The following is a 17,948-nucleotide window of genomic DNA, read 5'->3' as shown; positions in this document are numbered from 1 at the left end:
CACTTCCCACTTTGAAAAGTGAGTAGTGCGTAGCAAGAAGTGAGACGTTAATTCTCACTTTCTACTGTTAAAAGTGAGTAGTGCGTTGTAAGAAGTGAGACGTCCAACTACTCACTACTACTACTCACTTCGCGGTTCTCACTGTTCACAGTAAGAAGTGAGAAATAAGCAGTAAAAAGTAAAAATGAGTTTTCTCAATTCTCACTTCTCACTGTTAAAAGTGAGTATGGCGAAGTGAGCAGTCAGACGTCTCACTTCTCATTTCGCACTTCTCACTTTTCACAGTGAAGAGTGAGAAAAGAATAGATCAAAGCGAGAAAAGAGACGTCTCATTTCTCACTTCTCACTGTGAAAAGTAAGAAGTGCAAAGGTAGTAGTGAGACTCTTTTTTCACTTCGCTCTACTCTACTACTAGGTCATTTGGCCGTACAGGACATTTGGGCGAACAGGTCATTTGACCGAATAGGTCATCTGTCCGAATAGGTCATTTGGCCGAACAAGTCAAGACATCTCACTTCTAACTTCTTACTCCTCATTTCTCACTTACCACTTCTTACTGTGAAAAGTCGAGAAGACAGCATGAGCCACCCACTTCGAGTTTGTATCGGTTCGGTGGTGACAAAATCGAGGGGGTTGAAGAATTCCCAGAACGTTTTTCAGAAGTTGGCTATCGATTATTGAGGTATGACAAACTTATAGCGCCTTAATGTACCTACAACTTTGTCTAACAAGACATTGCTATAATTTTGTAATCTAGAGCGTGGAAGGCAAAATGTAATTCAAATGACATTATGTCAAATGACACGTGACATTTGGAAAGATTTCACTCTCCAGCCTCAGATGATATATTTAGAGCAATGTTCCCTTGGACAAAAATATAGCACTACTTAAGCGTTTTATTAGTACATCTAAAATTATGAAGTAAATATGGCTTCTGAAAAAAAAAGCTGTGAATAAATGACATTTTACAAGATAGTGATACAAGCAAAAAAATTCGGAGACGCGTCGTGGCTGGAAACCATACATACTTTGGACTCCGCAAGGCGCTCTGATCGAATAGAGTTTGCCGCCGTATCAAACTATCTACAAAACGCTCATTAGACCGGTAGACAGCAATCCGGTGAAGATGGTTCTTGTCAAAGATCCGACGCGAACAAGAAGCGAGGTGCGCAGCGAGCATGGTGGATATATCAGGTGGAAGACGATCCGCGGACTGGGATGTTGGCGACGTGCAGTCATGGACCGAGTTGAATGGCTAAGACTTTTATTTACTGCACACGCCACTCAGGCCTTAATCTGAGAATAAATTAAAAAATCGTTAGATCGTTAAAAAATCGTTAAAATATTTAATATAATCATTTTTGGTGACATTCAAATCATTCCTCACTGCTCGGGACTGTGATGGTCAGTGAATCAGTCAGCCGGAGGAGAGCCACTCAGCAGCCATTAACCCGATACCCAACAGGTGTGTGCGGTGTTTGCGTTGGTTCAGTCCATTGTCGGCTTTGCGTCGGTAACGACGATCGGTTCCATCGCGGCGCGCTCCTCCCTCGATTCGTTAGATGTCTGGAAAACTTGAAAACATGTACTAGTAGATCAATTTTTTTCAGAATTCAGTGCATGCTGGAAGCACGAGCTGGACGCGAACTTGAATGGAATTGGGCAAAATGACGGTTGTGATGTGCTTCAATCGGTTACTTAACAACCGAATGAGTTCGTGACATATTGTCAATGTGCGATGTGTGATAATAAGTGGATTTGAAAAAAATGTGTATGAATGTTTTAAAAACATATCGGATGTATTGATAAATCAAATGTGAAAACATCATCAACGGCAAAGAAAACGTGCAGCGATCTTCAACGACACGTGCTGTGGCTTAGTAGTGTGGAAAACAGTTGGTCGATTTTTCATTCGCTTCCATCATGAAGCTGGGCAAGATCTTCAATCACAAGTTTGTGCTCGGCAGTTGCAATCTCATATTCATGGTAATTGTGCATTTTGTTTTAAACTTCATCGTCATCATGCCTAATCAATATTTTCTCTGAACTAATCGAATTGTTGTCAGTTACAAGCAATTAGCGAAAGTTGTTGAAAATAAGTGTGCTTTAACAGTATTTATCCTGAAATGGAAAATCGCGATTTTTTTTTCCAATGTGTAGAAATCAACTCAACCGTTCTTCGTGATAATTGCGTTTGTATTCATTCAATGGAGGTACCTACCGAGTAGTATTCCAGTTCTAGTACTGGAGCGTTTTGAATATGCATTGGACTTCGTACTGAAGCCAGTATGGCCACATGGAAGTAATGCTCAATTCCGGAGCTGACAGATACCTGGGGCTGGGACTGTGTATTGTATTGTGTTGTTCCATTTCGTGTGACTTCAGAGAATGACAATGTGACACGCGGAACGGAGTAGATGTCATTGTGATTGAATTCGCGATTTATTGTAACTAGGTAGTACGAACGTCACAGTATTATGTTTTCAAATTATGAATGATTAAAAAAATAAATCATAAAGCTATGGAAGTTATCAAAATTTCTAGTGTGAAATAATTGGTCCCACAAGCCTAATATTCACAAACATCCTCTTACTTGTTGATGGAGAATGCCTACCTCATAAAACAATGTTCCGTTGTGCATATTTTAGGTCGTTGGAGATGCCGTGCTACATTCTTGCGTCCGGATTTGAGGTTTCGTTAGAAAGTTCAACAACAAAATCTTTAAAACAATTTATTTTTGAATTTTCATGGAAAAAATATTTGAAATATCTACGACAAGCTCTTTGCAATTTTCACAAAAACTTTTATGAAATTTTCGAATGACCAAATTTCCATAGGAAATTCTTAAAGAAATCCTTTGAAAAATTCCTCGGATTTTGTTTGTGTAATTTTTCGAAAATCCCACAGCAATTCAGAATTTATGCAGCAGTTCTACGGAGATTTTACGAAAAAAAAAACTTCGGGATTCGGAAGGTTCTGAATTGCCACAAACTTTTTTTTTTCAAAAATTCAATTCATGAAACTCTTTGAAACTTTGTCTGGAATTTTATCGGAACATCAAATGGATTATTTTTTTTATCTTCAATTGGGATTTCTTCAGAATTTCCACTAGAAATACTTCAGACCCGACATGTGCTGCGTATAACGGTGTGCAAAAACTCACTTTTTCCTATCGGTACGAAAAGTAACGAAATTTTTAAAATTCAATGTTGGTTCGGAACGAAACCAAACGAAATACTTCTGGGACATATTGCATATTATTCGGCAAACGGCCGTACGAAAGACTTCGAGACTTCTGACACTTCGGAATGACACGAAATCAATTTGAATTGAAAATTCAAATAAATTTAAACAAAATCGATTTGCTTTGAATTTTTATGAAACAAAACGAGATTTTCATATTTCTCGTGGTATTTTTACTGAATTGTTGTGTATACAATTTTATTTGAAATCGAATGATTGTTTTGCGACCGATAACAGTTTAGTAACAGAAGACGGCCGCGTTCTTATTTTTCCATCATTGAGGATTAGATTTTTTTTTCGTGCTGCTCTTCATAACAAGTTGAAATACACAAATAGGGGAGATCAGCCCAAAATGCACCCCTTAAGGTCACTCCTGACAGAATCCAAGTTTCAAAGTGCTCGCGTTTTCGGGGGCACACCACTCGATACGGAGGCGGCGGACAACTGTCATGTTTGTTGATTCAGCTTTGCTGCGTCGCAGCATGCGTAAAAAAATAAAAATGACAGTTGTGCGTTGCATCTGTATCGAGTGGTGTGCCCCCGAAAGCGCGAGCACTTTGAAACTTGGATTCTGTCAGGAGTGACCTTAAGCTTTTTAGATGTTTTCACCGATATAAACAAGAATACCTAACCATTTCAACGTTTATATGAAATATTTAAAAAACGAGCTACATTTCACAATGGTCTACTATTCAAAACATCAAAGTTTTCATGATTTTCTAATGGCCTCTGGGGCAAAATGCACGATTGGTGGTATAAAATGGAGGGATTTTGCTATTTTTTCCTTGGCGGTTCAATAATTAATAAATCATATTGAATTGTGATTTGAGTGATAAAATGAGTGATTTTATAAATGAGGCCATTTTGTCCCGTGGGTGCGTTATGCACTGTTCTGCACTACACATCCAAGTCTCTCAGAATTTGAAGCAATTTGCCTAAATTTTACTCGTTCGTAGATTGGGAACCAGTGCCGCTTTCATCGGGTTTGATTGTGTTTGACGTCAGTGTATTCAACAATGGGCGATAATGTTTTCGCTACAATGATTTCGATTGCATTTGATTGAGTTGCGTTTCACTGAGTTGCGGTTTTATGCTATTCTTTTTTTTTGCTTTATTAGAGTGATTTTTAAGTTAAGTACAAAGTTCATCATTTAAAATCACCAAATGAATGCTTAGGTTGCTGGCGTTGTAGTAGTAATAAATTCTGAAATGCTTTTTTGGATCAATTTCAATGTGTCATCATCTGTGATATATTGGTTGTAAATGTTATTCAACAATAATTCTGACGGGTGTTGCGTCTCGCGACGCTCAAATATAATGCCGAATCTTTGTTTTGTTGTTAAATTAATTTTATTTCAATATTTTTGTTTGATATTTTTTTAATCATTTAAAGTGGTTGACCTCAGAGTCCTTCAACTTAATTAAGTTTTAATATGATTATTTTTAATCTAGTAATTCAATCAACCATGTAAAAAATAATCCTAAATTTTAGCCTTAAAAGCATCAGTATGGTTTAAAACTTAAACTACAATTTGATAACTTAACTACTCTATTTACACTACAAAAAATTGATACCCTAGTTTAGAACTAGCGACCTAACCGCTAGCTGGTCCGATTGCAAGCGGCCCGTTGCGATCTTTACACTCACCAAAGCGTTTATGTAATTTTTTTATCCCAGCCAGACGGTGGACCTCGGATGTTCTTGTCCTGGGAGGGGTGTTGAGGATCATCCTTAGGGATTTGTTTTGGACTCGCCTAAGTTTAAGGTGATGGATTTTTACGCAGCTCTTCCAGACCAGCATGCCGTATTCGATGGCAAGCTTATTTTTAAGGGAGAATGACGATCGGCGTTTGATCGTAGGGTACAATAATTTCAACAAGACGTTACACTTTGTCGCCATCTTGTCAACCTTTTGCCGAAAGATACGTCTAGGGTCAAGGCGTGGTAGTTAGCCTCTTTGGCCCATTCCACAGTCGCGCCAATGAGGATGATTTTACAGTCCCCAGGCGGAACAAGTTTAGTGGATTTGGAGTGGGGGCAAATGATGACCTGGGCAGGGATGGAATGCTCCTCAGAGCGAATCAGGAGAAGAAAAAAAAATGCTCACTGCTCTCGACACACGCACGCTTAAAATCAATAACACAGAGATGTGTTTGCATCACACAAAACGGACCTAATGTGGATCATCCCCAAGATGAGCGACAGTTACACAGGCACAAAAATGCCTCGTACGGTCGTGATAACGGTCCTTTTCAACATGTAAACGTTTGTACAGATTCCTTGTTTCATGAGGAAGCAAATATTGTTGAAAATATTGAAATCCTAGCTGCAATAAAACCACACGAGCTATTTTTGTGGCTGTGTAACTATCGCTCATCTAGGGGATGTTCCGCATTAGGTCCGTTTTGTGTGATACAAACACATCTCTGTGTTATTGATTTTAAGCGTGCGAATCTTTGCCCTTCTCTTTTGTACTTTTGCGTTTCTCTCTTTTTCGGGTAGCTCCGAAATATATTCATTTCTCAATGATAACTAAATGGTTTGACTCAATGAGGTGAGGAAAAAGTTGCTCATTGAGTATCTTTGAGCCTCTTTCCGACGGATGGAATTGGTGGTGGCGAATAAATTTATGATAATTATTTGGACAATCTAACGGTAGCCAGTAAGTTATTGTATTTATCGCGTTTGCTTAGTAAACAATTCAATCACTGTCATAATGCGTGTTTAGGACTGTTTGATTTAGTTTTTACACTTTGAAGACATTAAAAGAACTTAATAATTTTCATTCAAAATTGAAGCAGTCGAACAAATCTTGTATTAATTGGTCAAAACGGTATACACTGGAGTCGCTTTTCATGCGGTTTGATATGGGCTTTCTCTTTATGCGGATTTTGGGTCTCACGCGTTTTAACGCGTTTACACAATATTTTAAAGGTCTTGATGCCTTTATGCCACTAAGATCAAGGGATCGCTCCCTGACCCTTACCTTTTCATCTCTTTAATCATCATCTTCATCTATCTATATAAAAATGAGTTTGTATTTCCTTTGAGGCAACTCATGAACGGATGGACCGATTTGCAAGATTTCCTTACTAATCGATACGTTTTGAGGTCAGCTGTGTTTATATGTATGAAAAGATAGAGCATTTTGCTGGCAAAGTTGAACAAATGTAAAAATAGTACGTTATTGTGAGTTCTGAAGAAATCTATCAGCTTGATCGGAAATCGATCTAGAGGGCGACGCCTCAATCAACTAATCGATTGACAGTTAGGTTGAAATAAAAACAACCCGAGCAAGATCGGGCAGGTTCGACTAGTCTTTATATTAAAATGAGTTTGCATTTCCTTTGAGGCAATATAACTCACGAACGGATGGACTGATTTGCAAGATTTTCTCACTAATCGAATCGTCTTGGGATGTTAATAGTTGTTCAATTTGTCGGGGAAAGTTGAGATGTTGTCTAAATGCAACGGTTTCATAAGAAAGCCATCAAGCTCGAACTGAAATCGATCTAGAGTGCGACGCCTCAATCAACTAAATGATTGACATATCACAAATAAAACCCGAGCGAAATCGGGCAGGTTCGCCTAGTAGGTAATAAGATAATTTCGTCAATAATCTCTTTGCTTTTCAAATTGTAATTGCTAACCAGATAAATGTAGAATTGGCTACATCAAGCTGCCTGTTGCTTAGAAGCAGTAAATAATTATTGTAAACATAGAAAGGTGTTCTTTTCTACCCGTTCATGGATGCTATACACGGTTCCTATTCTCATGCTGGTCTCATAAAGGTACAAATGTGCGAGGCTGTTGTGCTGGTAGCGATGGTATGACCGAAGTGTGCTTTCATTCCTCTGTACGTTCAGTTGGAAAGAACAACAAAAATGATGCTCCTCAAAGAGACACATTGAGACAAACGGTTTCTCTCAAAGAGAGCCGCTCCTCATTTTTCCCACAACGAAGAGCATCTTTTTTCTATGTTTTGATCATGTCCGTGATGTTTTGTTGCTCATTTTTGGTGAACTTTTTTCTGCTCATTGAGCTCATTGTGTGAGTAAATTCCAAGCCTGGACCTGGGTCTTTGCCGCGTTGATACAGATCTTCCAGCTGATGTGTTACTCTGTCAGGAAAACCATGCCTCGTTAGAGTTTTGCCACTAGCGCTCCGATCACCTTGATAGACGATGGAGGTGTCATCTGCGAACAGAGACAGAATGCCGCCTTCTGCAGGTTCTGGTATGTCGGAGGTGAACACTGAACAGATTGAAAAGCAGTGGCCCGAAGATACTGCCCTGGGGGACGCCTGCGACGATGTTGTGCGCATTGGAACTCGCTCCGCTGATTGAGACCCGGAATGTTTCTGTCGACAGGTAATTGTTGATGATTTTCACCAGGTAGCTGGGAAGTGTGGCGTTGTAGTTTGTACACCAGGCCATTATGTCATACATTGTCAAATGCTGGGAAGGGAATGGGAAGTAGCTGAGCCGGAGACACTGATTAAAGATCAGCGAAAGGTGCTCGAAGAACGGAGCGCTCATGTGTTTGAGCTCGAGATTCAGGATGCTGTCGAAGCCTGGGGCCTTCATGTTTTTCGATGATTTGGTATAGGCCGTCAATTCACCAACTGAGATCTCCATCTCCTCCGAGAAGTCGTTGGGAATCAGATGGATGTTGTTCGCATACTCGTTGACGGCTGTTTCGTGTGAACTGACGATGTTCTGTCCAAGAATGTGCGAGCTGATGAAGTGACAACCTATTTCAGCGACCTTCTCTGCAGGAGTTATCAAGCGATCCTTAGAGCCATTATTGTCTAGTGGGATCAAAGGTGGAATGGACAGAGGCTTGGATCTTAGTATTTCGGTAATTTTACAGAACGGCTTTGCATAATCTGGAAGAGTGCGGATCCTATTCGAGAAATCCACCATTCTGGCATTGATATTTTTTTTGATTCGATTGTAGCGTGCCTTAAGCTCAGACAGTCCAGTACGCTAAAAATGCCTGCGAGTGACATTCCGCAATCGAATAAAATCTTTGGTGAGTGTATCGATGTTTAGGGAGTTGCTTACCTGCCTAGCCGTCGGTGCATGTTGCTCCCGGGCCACCGAAATCGCTTGTTGTCACGCACCTTTGGAACCGGCCCAGTCGACTCGGTGGTAGTTTCGACGGAACTGCTGATGCCGATTAACCGAGGAGCCCACTTCCGCCACCACCGGATAGTGATCCAAACTGAGCTCCTGGTAGACGACCGGCTGCGAGACGTGGTCGTTCATATTGGTTATGTATAGGCCGAGGGTTGCGTGGACACCGGTTCGACTCAGCCGAGTGGAAGAATCCGTGCTCAAGATCGTGTAGTGGCCTTCCTCCATGTCGTTGCTCCAGATTATGCCGTTTCGATTGCCGCGACTGTTGCCCCAGGCTTGATGTTTGGCATTCAGGTCGCCGGCAATAATATACTGGCCTTGCCTCCGCGTAAGCTTGACGATGTCCCTCCGAAGGGCAGCCGATGATCCTTCACCGGCTTTGGCTTGCGTTGGACAGTACGCCGACGGAAGTGGTCACTTCGACACCGATGGCCTCGATCATAGTCAGCTGGAAGCTTGGCAGCAGACGACAGTTGATGTTGTATCAGAGTGCGTTGGCCACACCACCTCCCCTGGACGGCCGGTCGAGTCGCACGATGCGGAAGTTCGGGATGTAGATGCTCACCTCCGGTTTCAGGTGCGTTTCAGTTATGAACGCCACGTCGATCTCCTTCTCCTCGAGGAAATCAGTCAGTTCGATGCTTTTGCTCTTGAGCGAGCAAGTGTTCCAGTTGACCAGGCCCACCCTAGCAGCCATTTTCAATAATTAACATTCATTTCATTTATTCAGACTAAGGCCGAAGTGGCCTGTGCGGTATATAAGAGTCTTCTCCATTCGGCTCGGTCCATGGCTACACGTCGCCAACCACGCAGTCTACGGAGGGTCCGCAAGTCATCTTCCACCTGATCGATCCACCTTGCCCGCTGCGCACCTTGCCTTCTTGTGCCCGTCGGATCGTTGTCGAGAACCATTTTCACCGGGTTACTGTTCGACATTCTGGCTACGTGCCCGGCCCACCGCAGTCGTCCGATTTTCGCGGTGTGAACGATGGATGGTTCTCCCAACAGCTGATGCAACTCGTGGTTCATTCGCCTTTCGAAAACTCCAAGAGCGCGTTGGTCCTCCACGAGCATCGTCCAGGTCTCGTGTCCGTAGAGGACTACCGGTCTAATGAGCGTTTTGTAGATTGTCAGTTTGGTACGGCGGCGAACTCTATTCGATCGGAGAGTCTTGTGGAGTCCAAAGTATGTACGATTTCCAGCCACTATGCGTCTCCGAATTTCTCTGCTGGTATCATTTTCGGCCGTCACCAGTGAGCCCAAGTACACAAATTTCTCTACCACCTCGATTTCGTCACCACCGATGCAAAATCGTGGTGGGTGGCTCACATTGTCTTCTCTTGAACCTCTTCCTATCATGTACTTCGTCTTCGACGTGTTGATGACTAGTCCGATCCGCTTAGCTTCCCTCTTCAGTCTGATGTAGGCTTCCTCCATCTTCTCAAAGTTACGTGCCATAATATCTATGTCATCGGCGAAGCCAAATAGCTGGACGGACTTAATGAAAATTGTACCACTCGTGTTAATCCCTGCTCTTCGTATTACCCTTTCCAAAGCGATGTTGAATAGCAGATGTTGACCATCACCTTGCCGTAACCCTCTGCGGGTTTCGAAGGGACTCGAGAATGCCCCTGAAACTCGAACTACGCACATCACCCGATCCATCGTCGCTTTGATTAACCGTATCAGTTAATCCGGAAATCCGTTTTCGTGCATTAGCTGCCATAGCTGGTCCCGATCGATTGTATCATATGCGGCTTTGAAGTCGATGAATAGATGATGTGTGGGCACGTTGTATTCGCGGCATTTCGGCAGTACTTGGCGAATGGCGAACACCTGGTCCGTGGTGGAGCGTGCGCCCATAAAACCCGCCTGGTACTGCCCCACGAACTCCCTTGCTGTTGGTGCTAGTCGACGGCATAAAATTTGGGAGAGTACCTTGTAGGCGGCGTTCAGCAATGTGATTGCGCGGTAGTTGCTACAATCCAGCTTATCGCCCTTTTTGTAGATGGGACACACGACACCTTCCATCCACGGCAAAACTTCCTCCTCCCAAACCTTGGTCATTGCAGCGCTCTAGCCAGTGCCTCATCACCGTGTTTGAATAGTTCTCCTGGTAGTTTATCAACCCCAGGGGCTTTGTTGTTCTTCAGCCGGCCAATCTCCTCCTGGATTTCCTGGAGATCCGGAGCCGGTAGAATTATGTCCTGCGCGCGTTCCCCTAGGTCCATCACCATACCGCCATCTTCGTCTGCCACTTCGCCATTCAGGTGCTCTTCGTAGTGCTGCCGCCACCTTTGGATCACCTCACGCTCGTTCGTAAGAAGGTTTCCATTTATGTCCTTACACATATCAGGCAGTGGCACGTGGCCCTTACGTGAACGGTTTAACTTCTCATAGAACTTTCGTGTGTTATTAGCGCGGTACAGTTGCTCCGTCTCTTCACGGTCTCGATCTTCCTGCTGACGCTTTTTCCTCCGAAAAATCGAGTTTTGTCTGTTCCGCGCCTGTTTATATCGTGCCTCGTTCGCCCTCGTGCGGTGTTGCAGCAATCTCGCCCATGCTGCATTCTTCTCTTCTACTAACTGCTCACATTTGCCGTCATACCAGTCGTTTCTCTGATCCGGGGGCACCGTGCCAAGTGCAGCGGTTGCGGTGCTACCAATAATGGCGGATCGAATATCTCTCCAGCCATCTTCAAGAGACGCTGCGCCGCTTTCGTATATCTTTCATATAGGATCTCTAGGAACAAAGAAACAATACACCGCGATTTCACGAGGTAGGTATATGATCATTATTTTTATTGTCACTTACCACTTACTATGTGGCGTGTCTCGTGTATTGTATGTAGGCCTGGCCAGCGATGACGGGATGCTCGAGGTAGAATGAGTTAGGAAGGCAGCACACAAGCAACCCAACCCGAGCAAAGTCTGAAAACATAATGAGAGCATATAGAAAACATATTTTGATATTGATATCAAATCGAAATCATAATTTGTTTTCAAATATGAATCATCATGACTGATTACATATTTTGATCTCATTTTGCTGTTGATTTCTAAATTGTATGATCTGACATCAAACTGTGTACTTATTTTGTTATCGGAACCAATATCAAAATTAGTTTTCGATTTGCTCTCATCGATAGCAGGAATAGTTTTCGATTTGATGTCACAGTAAGATTTTTCTGCTGTAGATTTTGATCTTTTAACCGTTAAAACGACCAAAAGGATATCAACCTGAGTTATCAAAATTAGGCGATTTCACAACAACAAAATTAGTTATCGATTTGCTCTCAAGCTTTGCTCGGGAAGTAACAATTTCCATGCTTCTTGGATTTATCTAATTCTTATTGCGGACTTATGACAGCAATCACCAAGCTGATTGCTCAGTTTTATTGGCGCTCTTATTGCTATCAATAAACCTCCCATAAATCTGCTGAAAAAACCTAAAAACGTCAAATGCCTAATGACCATATGAACAGATCTATAGTAGTGATGAAGAGCGTAATAAATCCAATTTTCAACGCTCGAATAAAGCTACAATTTTTGGTCATAATGTGGTCAAATGAATTACCCCCATAAGAATGTTTGTATTGCGAAGAGTTTATGACGGTGTTTTATAAAAGCAATTTTTTTCTGATCAAATTCCATGATGGCCATATTGAAAACGGAAAAGCATTTCGCAGTCAGTGAAATATATCACTGAAATGCATGATTTAACGAAATTTTAACCGCTTGTCATACTTTTTCCGATAAATAATTTTATAAATTAATAGTTTGGGCAAAAATACTAATCGATTTAGTGGACATCCTAGATGTTGTGGCAATCAATATTTTCAATTTATTTCCCTAAACTACGTTATATGGCCGGCGCGTGGTGTTCAACCTTATTTTTTTCACAACATTTGACCATAAAATCGGAAGCGCACTTCTTTTCAATGGTACTGAATCGAAAAAACAACCTGAAATAAAATATTATTTTGTTGTCATCATCATAATTTTCATCATCAATCCATTTTGTTATTATTTTTCTGCAAAGATTTGTTTCTCTTTTTTAACATTTTGACAGCTGCCGCAGCCAAATTCCCTTTTTTGCGGGTGGTTTAAAAGGGGTTTCTAAATGCTCTTATAATAGGTTTATAGTGGTTATCTGGATAGGGCCACTTGGCAATATCTTACTCTTATATTGGTCATCAGAAGGTTGCCGTGTATTACTCGGTTTTATTTTTAGATCTTATAAATTGATCTTGAAAACCATTCTTAGAGCGGAATAAAACTTAAAATGTTACTTGGGAAGTGATTGGCCGTACGGGGCCAAATCCGGCGCTAGTGGAAGGATCACACCTCTGCGCCAAGCACTGATGGGTGTGTAATACTATCGACAGACATATGATTTCCGCACAATGATTTTCGTATCACGCTGTACGCGTACAGTGACAAGATGACACACATCTTTTCTTTCCACCGTTGTATCTATTTGACAGCTTTTTTTGAAACTGATTCTAACGCTTTCCAAAACTATATTTTTCATCAAAATGTATAAAAATCATAGTTACTATAGTTTTTATGAGTATTACACAATATTTACCCACATTTTTTAAAACAAATTGTGAATTCGCGTCAGCAGTTCATTCATCGATATGAAAACGTGATAGTTTTCCAATTCTTCGTATAGGTATTTTAGCAGAAATATGCGAGTTCTTGCAAATATTGCGCAGGGCAATTATTTCTGCGGACGTTGATCATTCTATTCTATGGTTTGGGGTGATTTCAGTGCAAACGGCACTGATCGTTTAATTCATTTGGACATTTTGAAGGATAAAGCCAGTTCAGTTCAATTGTGTCATAGATCCTGTAACGGGTTTATTCGGACACGGAACTCCGGGTTTTTAAAACACTTATTTACTTCGCGCTAACTACCGTTTATTTCTGCACTCTATTTTACCTCCACGAGATCCTCCTTTCCTCTTCTCCCTCCCCCTCCAAATACTATGGATTTGAATTTGTCCAAAACAACGGTACAAAACATTCTTCCCATCTAAAAAGTAGATGCTGACTAATGGCAAATCCAAGATCCCGCATCCTTCCCAATCCCTAGATCTCATTCCAATTATAACCCAACCCTAGTAACATTCTGGTTTTATAACACTCATCTTCAGAGCGTAATTGTAGCAAATAATGGGCTTACGAATAATTTTGTTGCCAATGTTGGAAAAATATCATCCGGAATTGCAGAAAAACGAATTTTACTCAGTCAGCTTGCAAATGTTTGTTTTTATTTCATATGTCAAACGGCGTATTTGACATTTCAGAACAACAAGTTATGTTCTGTTTCGTACAATACAACAGTCTTAGGCCAGGGTACGGAAATCATCGTGCTATCGTGATACCAGCGTGGTTCTGGGTGACAGACATATGATTTTATGCTGTACAGTGATATTGGTATCATATATGTGTCACAAGTATAATAGAAGGTTGGACAGGGCATTCAGGAAAGCGGCTATGCTACTGGGTTTTGTCTTCTTTCCGTACCTGACTCCAACCTATTGAGCAATCTGAATGCTCTTAATAGATCCAAATAAACTGGATGTGGTTTCTACCAATGTAAAAGCAGCGAAAATTAAGCTGCGTTCTTGTAAGATGCACTATAAGAATGATCTTCTTACCAAGTGGCTAAGACCCCCGAGACCCCTCCTTTCCTCATACAATCTCGGCTGCTTCCTTTTTGCCTATTTTCTTATTTTTCTTCTTCCTCTTCATTGGCATTACATCCCCCACTGGGACATCGCCGCCTCAGTGTTCATCGAGCACTTCCACAGTTTTTAACTGCGTGGTTTCTGAGGCCAAGTTACCATTTCTGCATTTGTCTATCATGAGGCTAACACGATGATACTTTTATGCCCAGGGAAGTTGAGACAATTTCCAATCCGACAATGGAACATGGTCTTGCTTTGTAGCCACGCATCTGACCGCACGACTAAGGCCCCTTTTCCCTTCTCCTATATCTTTTCCGATATTCCAATTCATACCCAATCCTTTGTCATTCCGTTCATTATTGTCTCATGGCCAAAAGGGTCATTTGGCTGGAAATGTCATTTGGCCAAAAGGGTCATTTAGCCGACATTGTCATTTAGCCGAAATGGTCGTTTGGCCGAAAGGGTTATTTGAAAAGTGAGATGTCTTACTTCTCACTACTTATTTTCCTCTTCTCACAGTAAAAAGTGAGTAGTGCGAAGTGAGAAGTGAGACGTCTCACTACTCACTTCTCACTTCCCATTTTTCACTGTGAGGAGTGAGAAATTAGGGGTGAGAAGTGAGACGTCTCACTTCTCACTCCTCATTTCTTACTTAACTCTCTACCCACTTCGCACTACTAACTTTTCACGGTGCGGAGTGAAAAATGAGGAATGAGAAGTGGGTCGAATTACTTCTCACTCCTCATTTATCACTTCTCACTGTAAAAAAGAGAAGAGCGAAGTGAGTAGTAAGACGACTCACTACTTACTTCGCGCTTCTCACTGTAAAAAGTGAGTAGTGAGAATTGAAAAGTGAGACGTCTGTAACTAATGGGGCAGCCCTAACTTCGGCACACATGAGACTCCCTCCTCAAAACCTCAGAGTCGGCATACGCGCTTTACTCTTCGCGACCAAGAAAACACTTAAATACAGAGACGGCAACTGGTCACTACACGTTATCTGGACTGGTTCAACCGGAACAATCACGGGCAGCTCCGACGTTAAACCCACATAGAAAGAGGGGTCCTGCGAGCACATTGGGGGAAAGTAAGTAGCGTCTTAGTTTTGGAGGGGATTGGAGTTCTGGTCGAGGGTTTTTACCTGGATGATTTCTTTAGCTTCACAGCTTCCACTGTCTCACAAGGCTTCACTTCACTTCCTTCTACTTGTTTATTAAAACTGGTTGTTTTTTCAGACGTCTGTCGTGTTTGGATATCGCTTTGGAAATGATTCCAAGCAATGGCGCATATCCTTTCAGAACCCTCGACCAAGCAAACTTCCCCTCCAAGCCTTTTGCTTATCATGGCGCCTTCTACGCCACCCCCCAATGGCCGTCCAGTTTTCCGTGATCCTGCAACTGGTGGTGAATAGCGGAACTATGTGTGGTGTGGCTGCATCCTTTCCGGTGGGTGATGGGTGGTTGTGATGCTTAGCGCATATTCAAATTTCTTCTTGGTTTTGTTTAACATATATTTATTACACGGAATAAAAACGCGAAAATCTCACACATCTCGAAACGACAGACACGCCACTGGTTACACGTCTCTCTACTCCCTACTGAAAAGTTAGAAGCTCACTTTTTACATTAAGAAGTGAGAAATGAGGAGTGAGTTGTGGGACGTCTCTCTTCTCACTCCTCATTTCTCACTTTTAAAATGATCTATTCTGTCAAATGTCATATTCGGCCAAATGACCCTGCCGGCCAAATGACCCTTTCGGCCAGATGGCTTTTGGCCGAATGAGTTTCGGCTAAACGACCCTTCCCCCCAGTTTTCTACATCCATGTCTGGTTGCCAAATGGAACGAATTCCTGGGTACCGCCATAGGGAAAGGTGGGGAGACTTGATCACCCCCTGTTTTATCGAGAACTAAAGCAGCTTTGTTCTAGCGTATTTTTTGGTATAGATCCTCTAGATAAATGACCTTTATGTGGTGAGCTATTTTTTGGATTGACAACTTTATTTGTTTTGCAGGGCGGTTTGTATGTTTTGACCTTCCTGAAGATTCTTATATTGGCAACGCAAAATTTGATCAATTTTTCATAACAATGACCAAATGCTTTCGTTTTTTCCACAGCATAAAGCCATAAATATGCATAATGATCTGTATTGTTGAAATGTCAACATTCCATCAAAGTTTTAGGATATTTCAATTTGAAGTTATTACCTCAATATGGGGACAATTGATCCCCTATTAGTCACCCATACAAAAATTTGACGAAAAAATTCAAAAAAAAAATAAAAACTGTTTCTCAGGCTTCCATTTTTTTGTAAATTTGGCAGATTTGATGAAGGGTTGGCAGGAAAACATATTTATTGCGTAGATATCATAGAAAGGGGATCAAGTCTCCCAAATTTGAAAATTGCATGTGCTGTCGAATTCATTAACAAAAATCGTTCATGTATACGCACAATAATTCGAAAAATCCGCGTTGTTTGAAGGAAAAATATTTAAAAATTCTGAAAGCACCTTTCTAATTTTATCAAAGCAAGTTCTTGAAGAGGGATCAATTTTCCCCGAATATTCTAAAAGTCGATTTATCGACTAAATGCTGATGTCATATTAGAAATTTGGAGACAGTACTCGTCGATAGAAAATCCTTCCGCACGCGATGGCATATGAGCAAATCAAACCACCTTCCTTTTGCCCTCCTCCTTCACACGTGAGCTTGGCAGAAGGAAGGTCGTGTGATATGTGCCATCACAAATATTGCCCTCCGCTCGCTTTCAAATCGACTTCTATAAAAACATTCTTCATGCCTGCCGTATCCTAACGGAACTATCAATTCTATACTTTCGCCTCTAATTCTATCATGAACATGTACGTCTAAGTTTGGAAGATGATATTAGCATTTCCATATCATTGTAAAACTTTTAACTTCACGTAGAAGTAACACACACAAAATCATTAAATAGAATACGATTATTGACTATTTACTATTCTTCGCATATACATATCTATTAAAGTAAGTTAGAAATATTAATTTTAAAATAAAGCATAACATGCTTTTATGACTACCTTTCGATGCGAAACCCACGATTCTTTTATTTGGTCGCTTGAACCCACGATCAGCTTCCAGTACTGGTCATCGCTGTCAGCGACAGCCTGGAGGTCGGATAACAAAATCGTTCAAAATGTCTCTTATATAGTTTAATTTTCTTGTCATCAGATACATTAAATCTATTCTACAGTCACCCCTGACGACGGTAATAATAGAAATTGCAATTCCAATAAAAGAAAGGTGGACCTGTTACTTTAATATTAAAATTACTGAGTATGTGGTAATAGCTGTTATATTTATTAAACATCAATCATCAAGGAAGGACACCCAAATGTATACCAGTTGACACATTGGGTATGTGTTTTAGGGTAATTATTCATTATTTTCCACTTTCAATTTGGTGTAATAGCCGATTCAGATTACGTTATTTATGATAATAAATTTCATGATAAAGAGAAACTTGATGCCATTAATACAATTTTCTTTTTCATATTTAACACGAAAATTATTGTAATAAATAATAAGATCTGAATAGGCTTTGGATGCCAAAAATTGGTATTTTCCCCTATTTTATTTTCAAAGTACAGTTTCAATTCTCTTATGGAAACATAAGTTTATGTAGAACTAGCAGATCCGACGAACTTTGTTTCGCCTAAAAATGATTTATTCTCTGATTAGTTCTCGAATTATGCATAAACTTCTGTTTCATTGGTATGGGAGGCAACTTTTCCATAAATGGGAGGGGTTTCGAACCACCACAGAAACATATCTTCCCTTCCAAAACCTCAACATGTCAGATTTCGTTCCATTTGCTTGATAATTTCT

The 17,948-nt window shown here is 41.0% G+C and overlaps 1 protein-coding gene across 1 annotated transcript in view; it reads left to right on the top strand.

The window, feature by feature from the left end:
- Positions 1–1,472: 1,472 nt before the first annotated feature.
- Positions 1,473–17,948, top strand: part of LOC134223702 (CD151 antigen) — a 28,978-nt gene continuing 12,502 nt past the window's right edge. The window contains exon 1 of the mRNA XM_062702892.1: positions 1,473–1,986. Coding sequence (XP_062558876.1) covers positions 1,924–1,986 — 63 coding nt within the window. The 5' untranslated portion in view covers positions 1,473–1,923. The remainder of the gene's footprint in view (positions 1,987–17,948) is intronic.

Source organism: Armigeres subalbatus, chromosome 3 (genome assembly GCF_024139115.2).
Source record: "Armigeres subalbatus isolate Guangzhou_Male chromosome 3, GZ_Asu_2, whole genome shotgun sequence".
Lineage (NCBI taxonomy): Eukaryota > Metazoa > Arthropoda > Insecta > Diptera > Culicidae > Armigeres > Armigeres subalbatus.
This window is presented reverse-complemented; position numbering and strand designations above follow the sequence as displayed.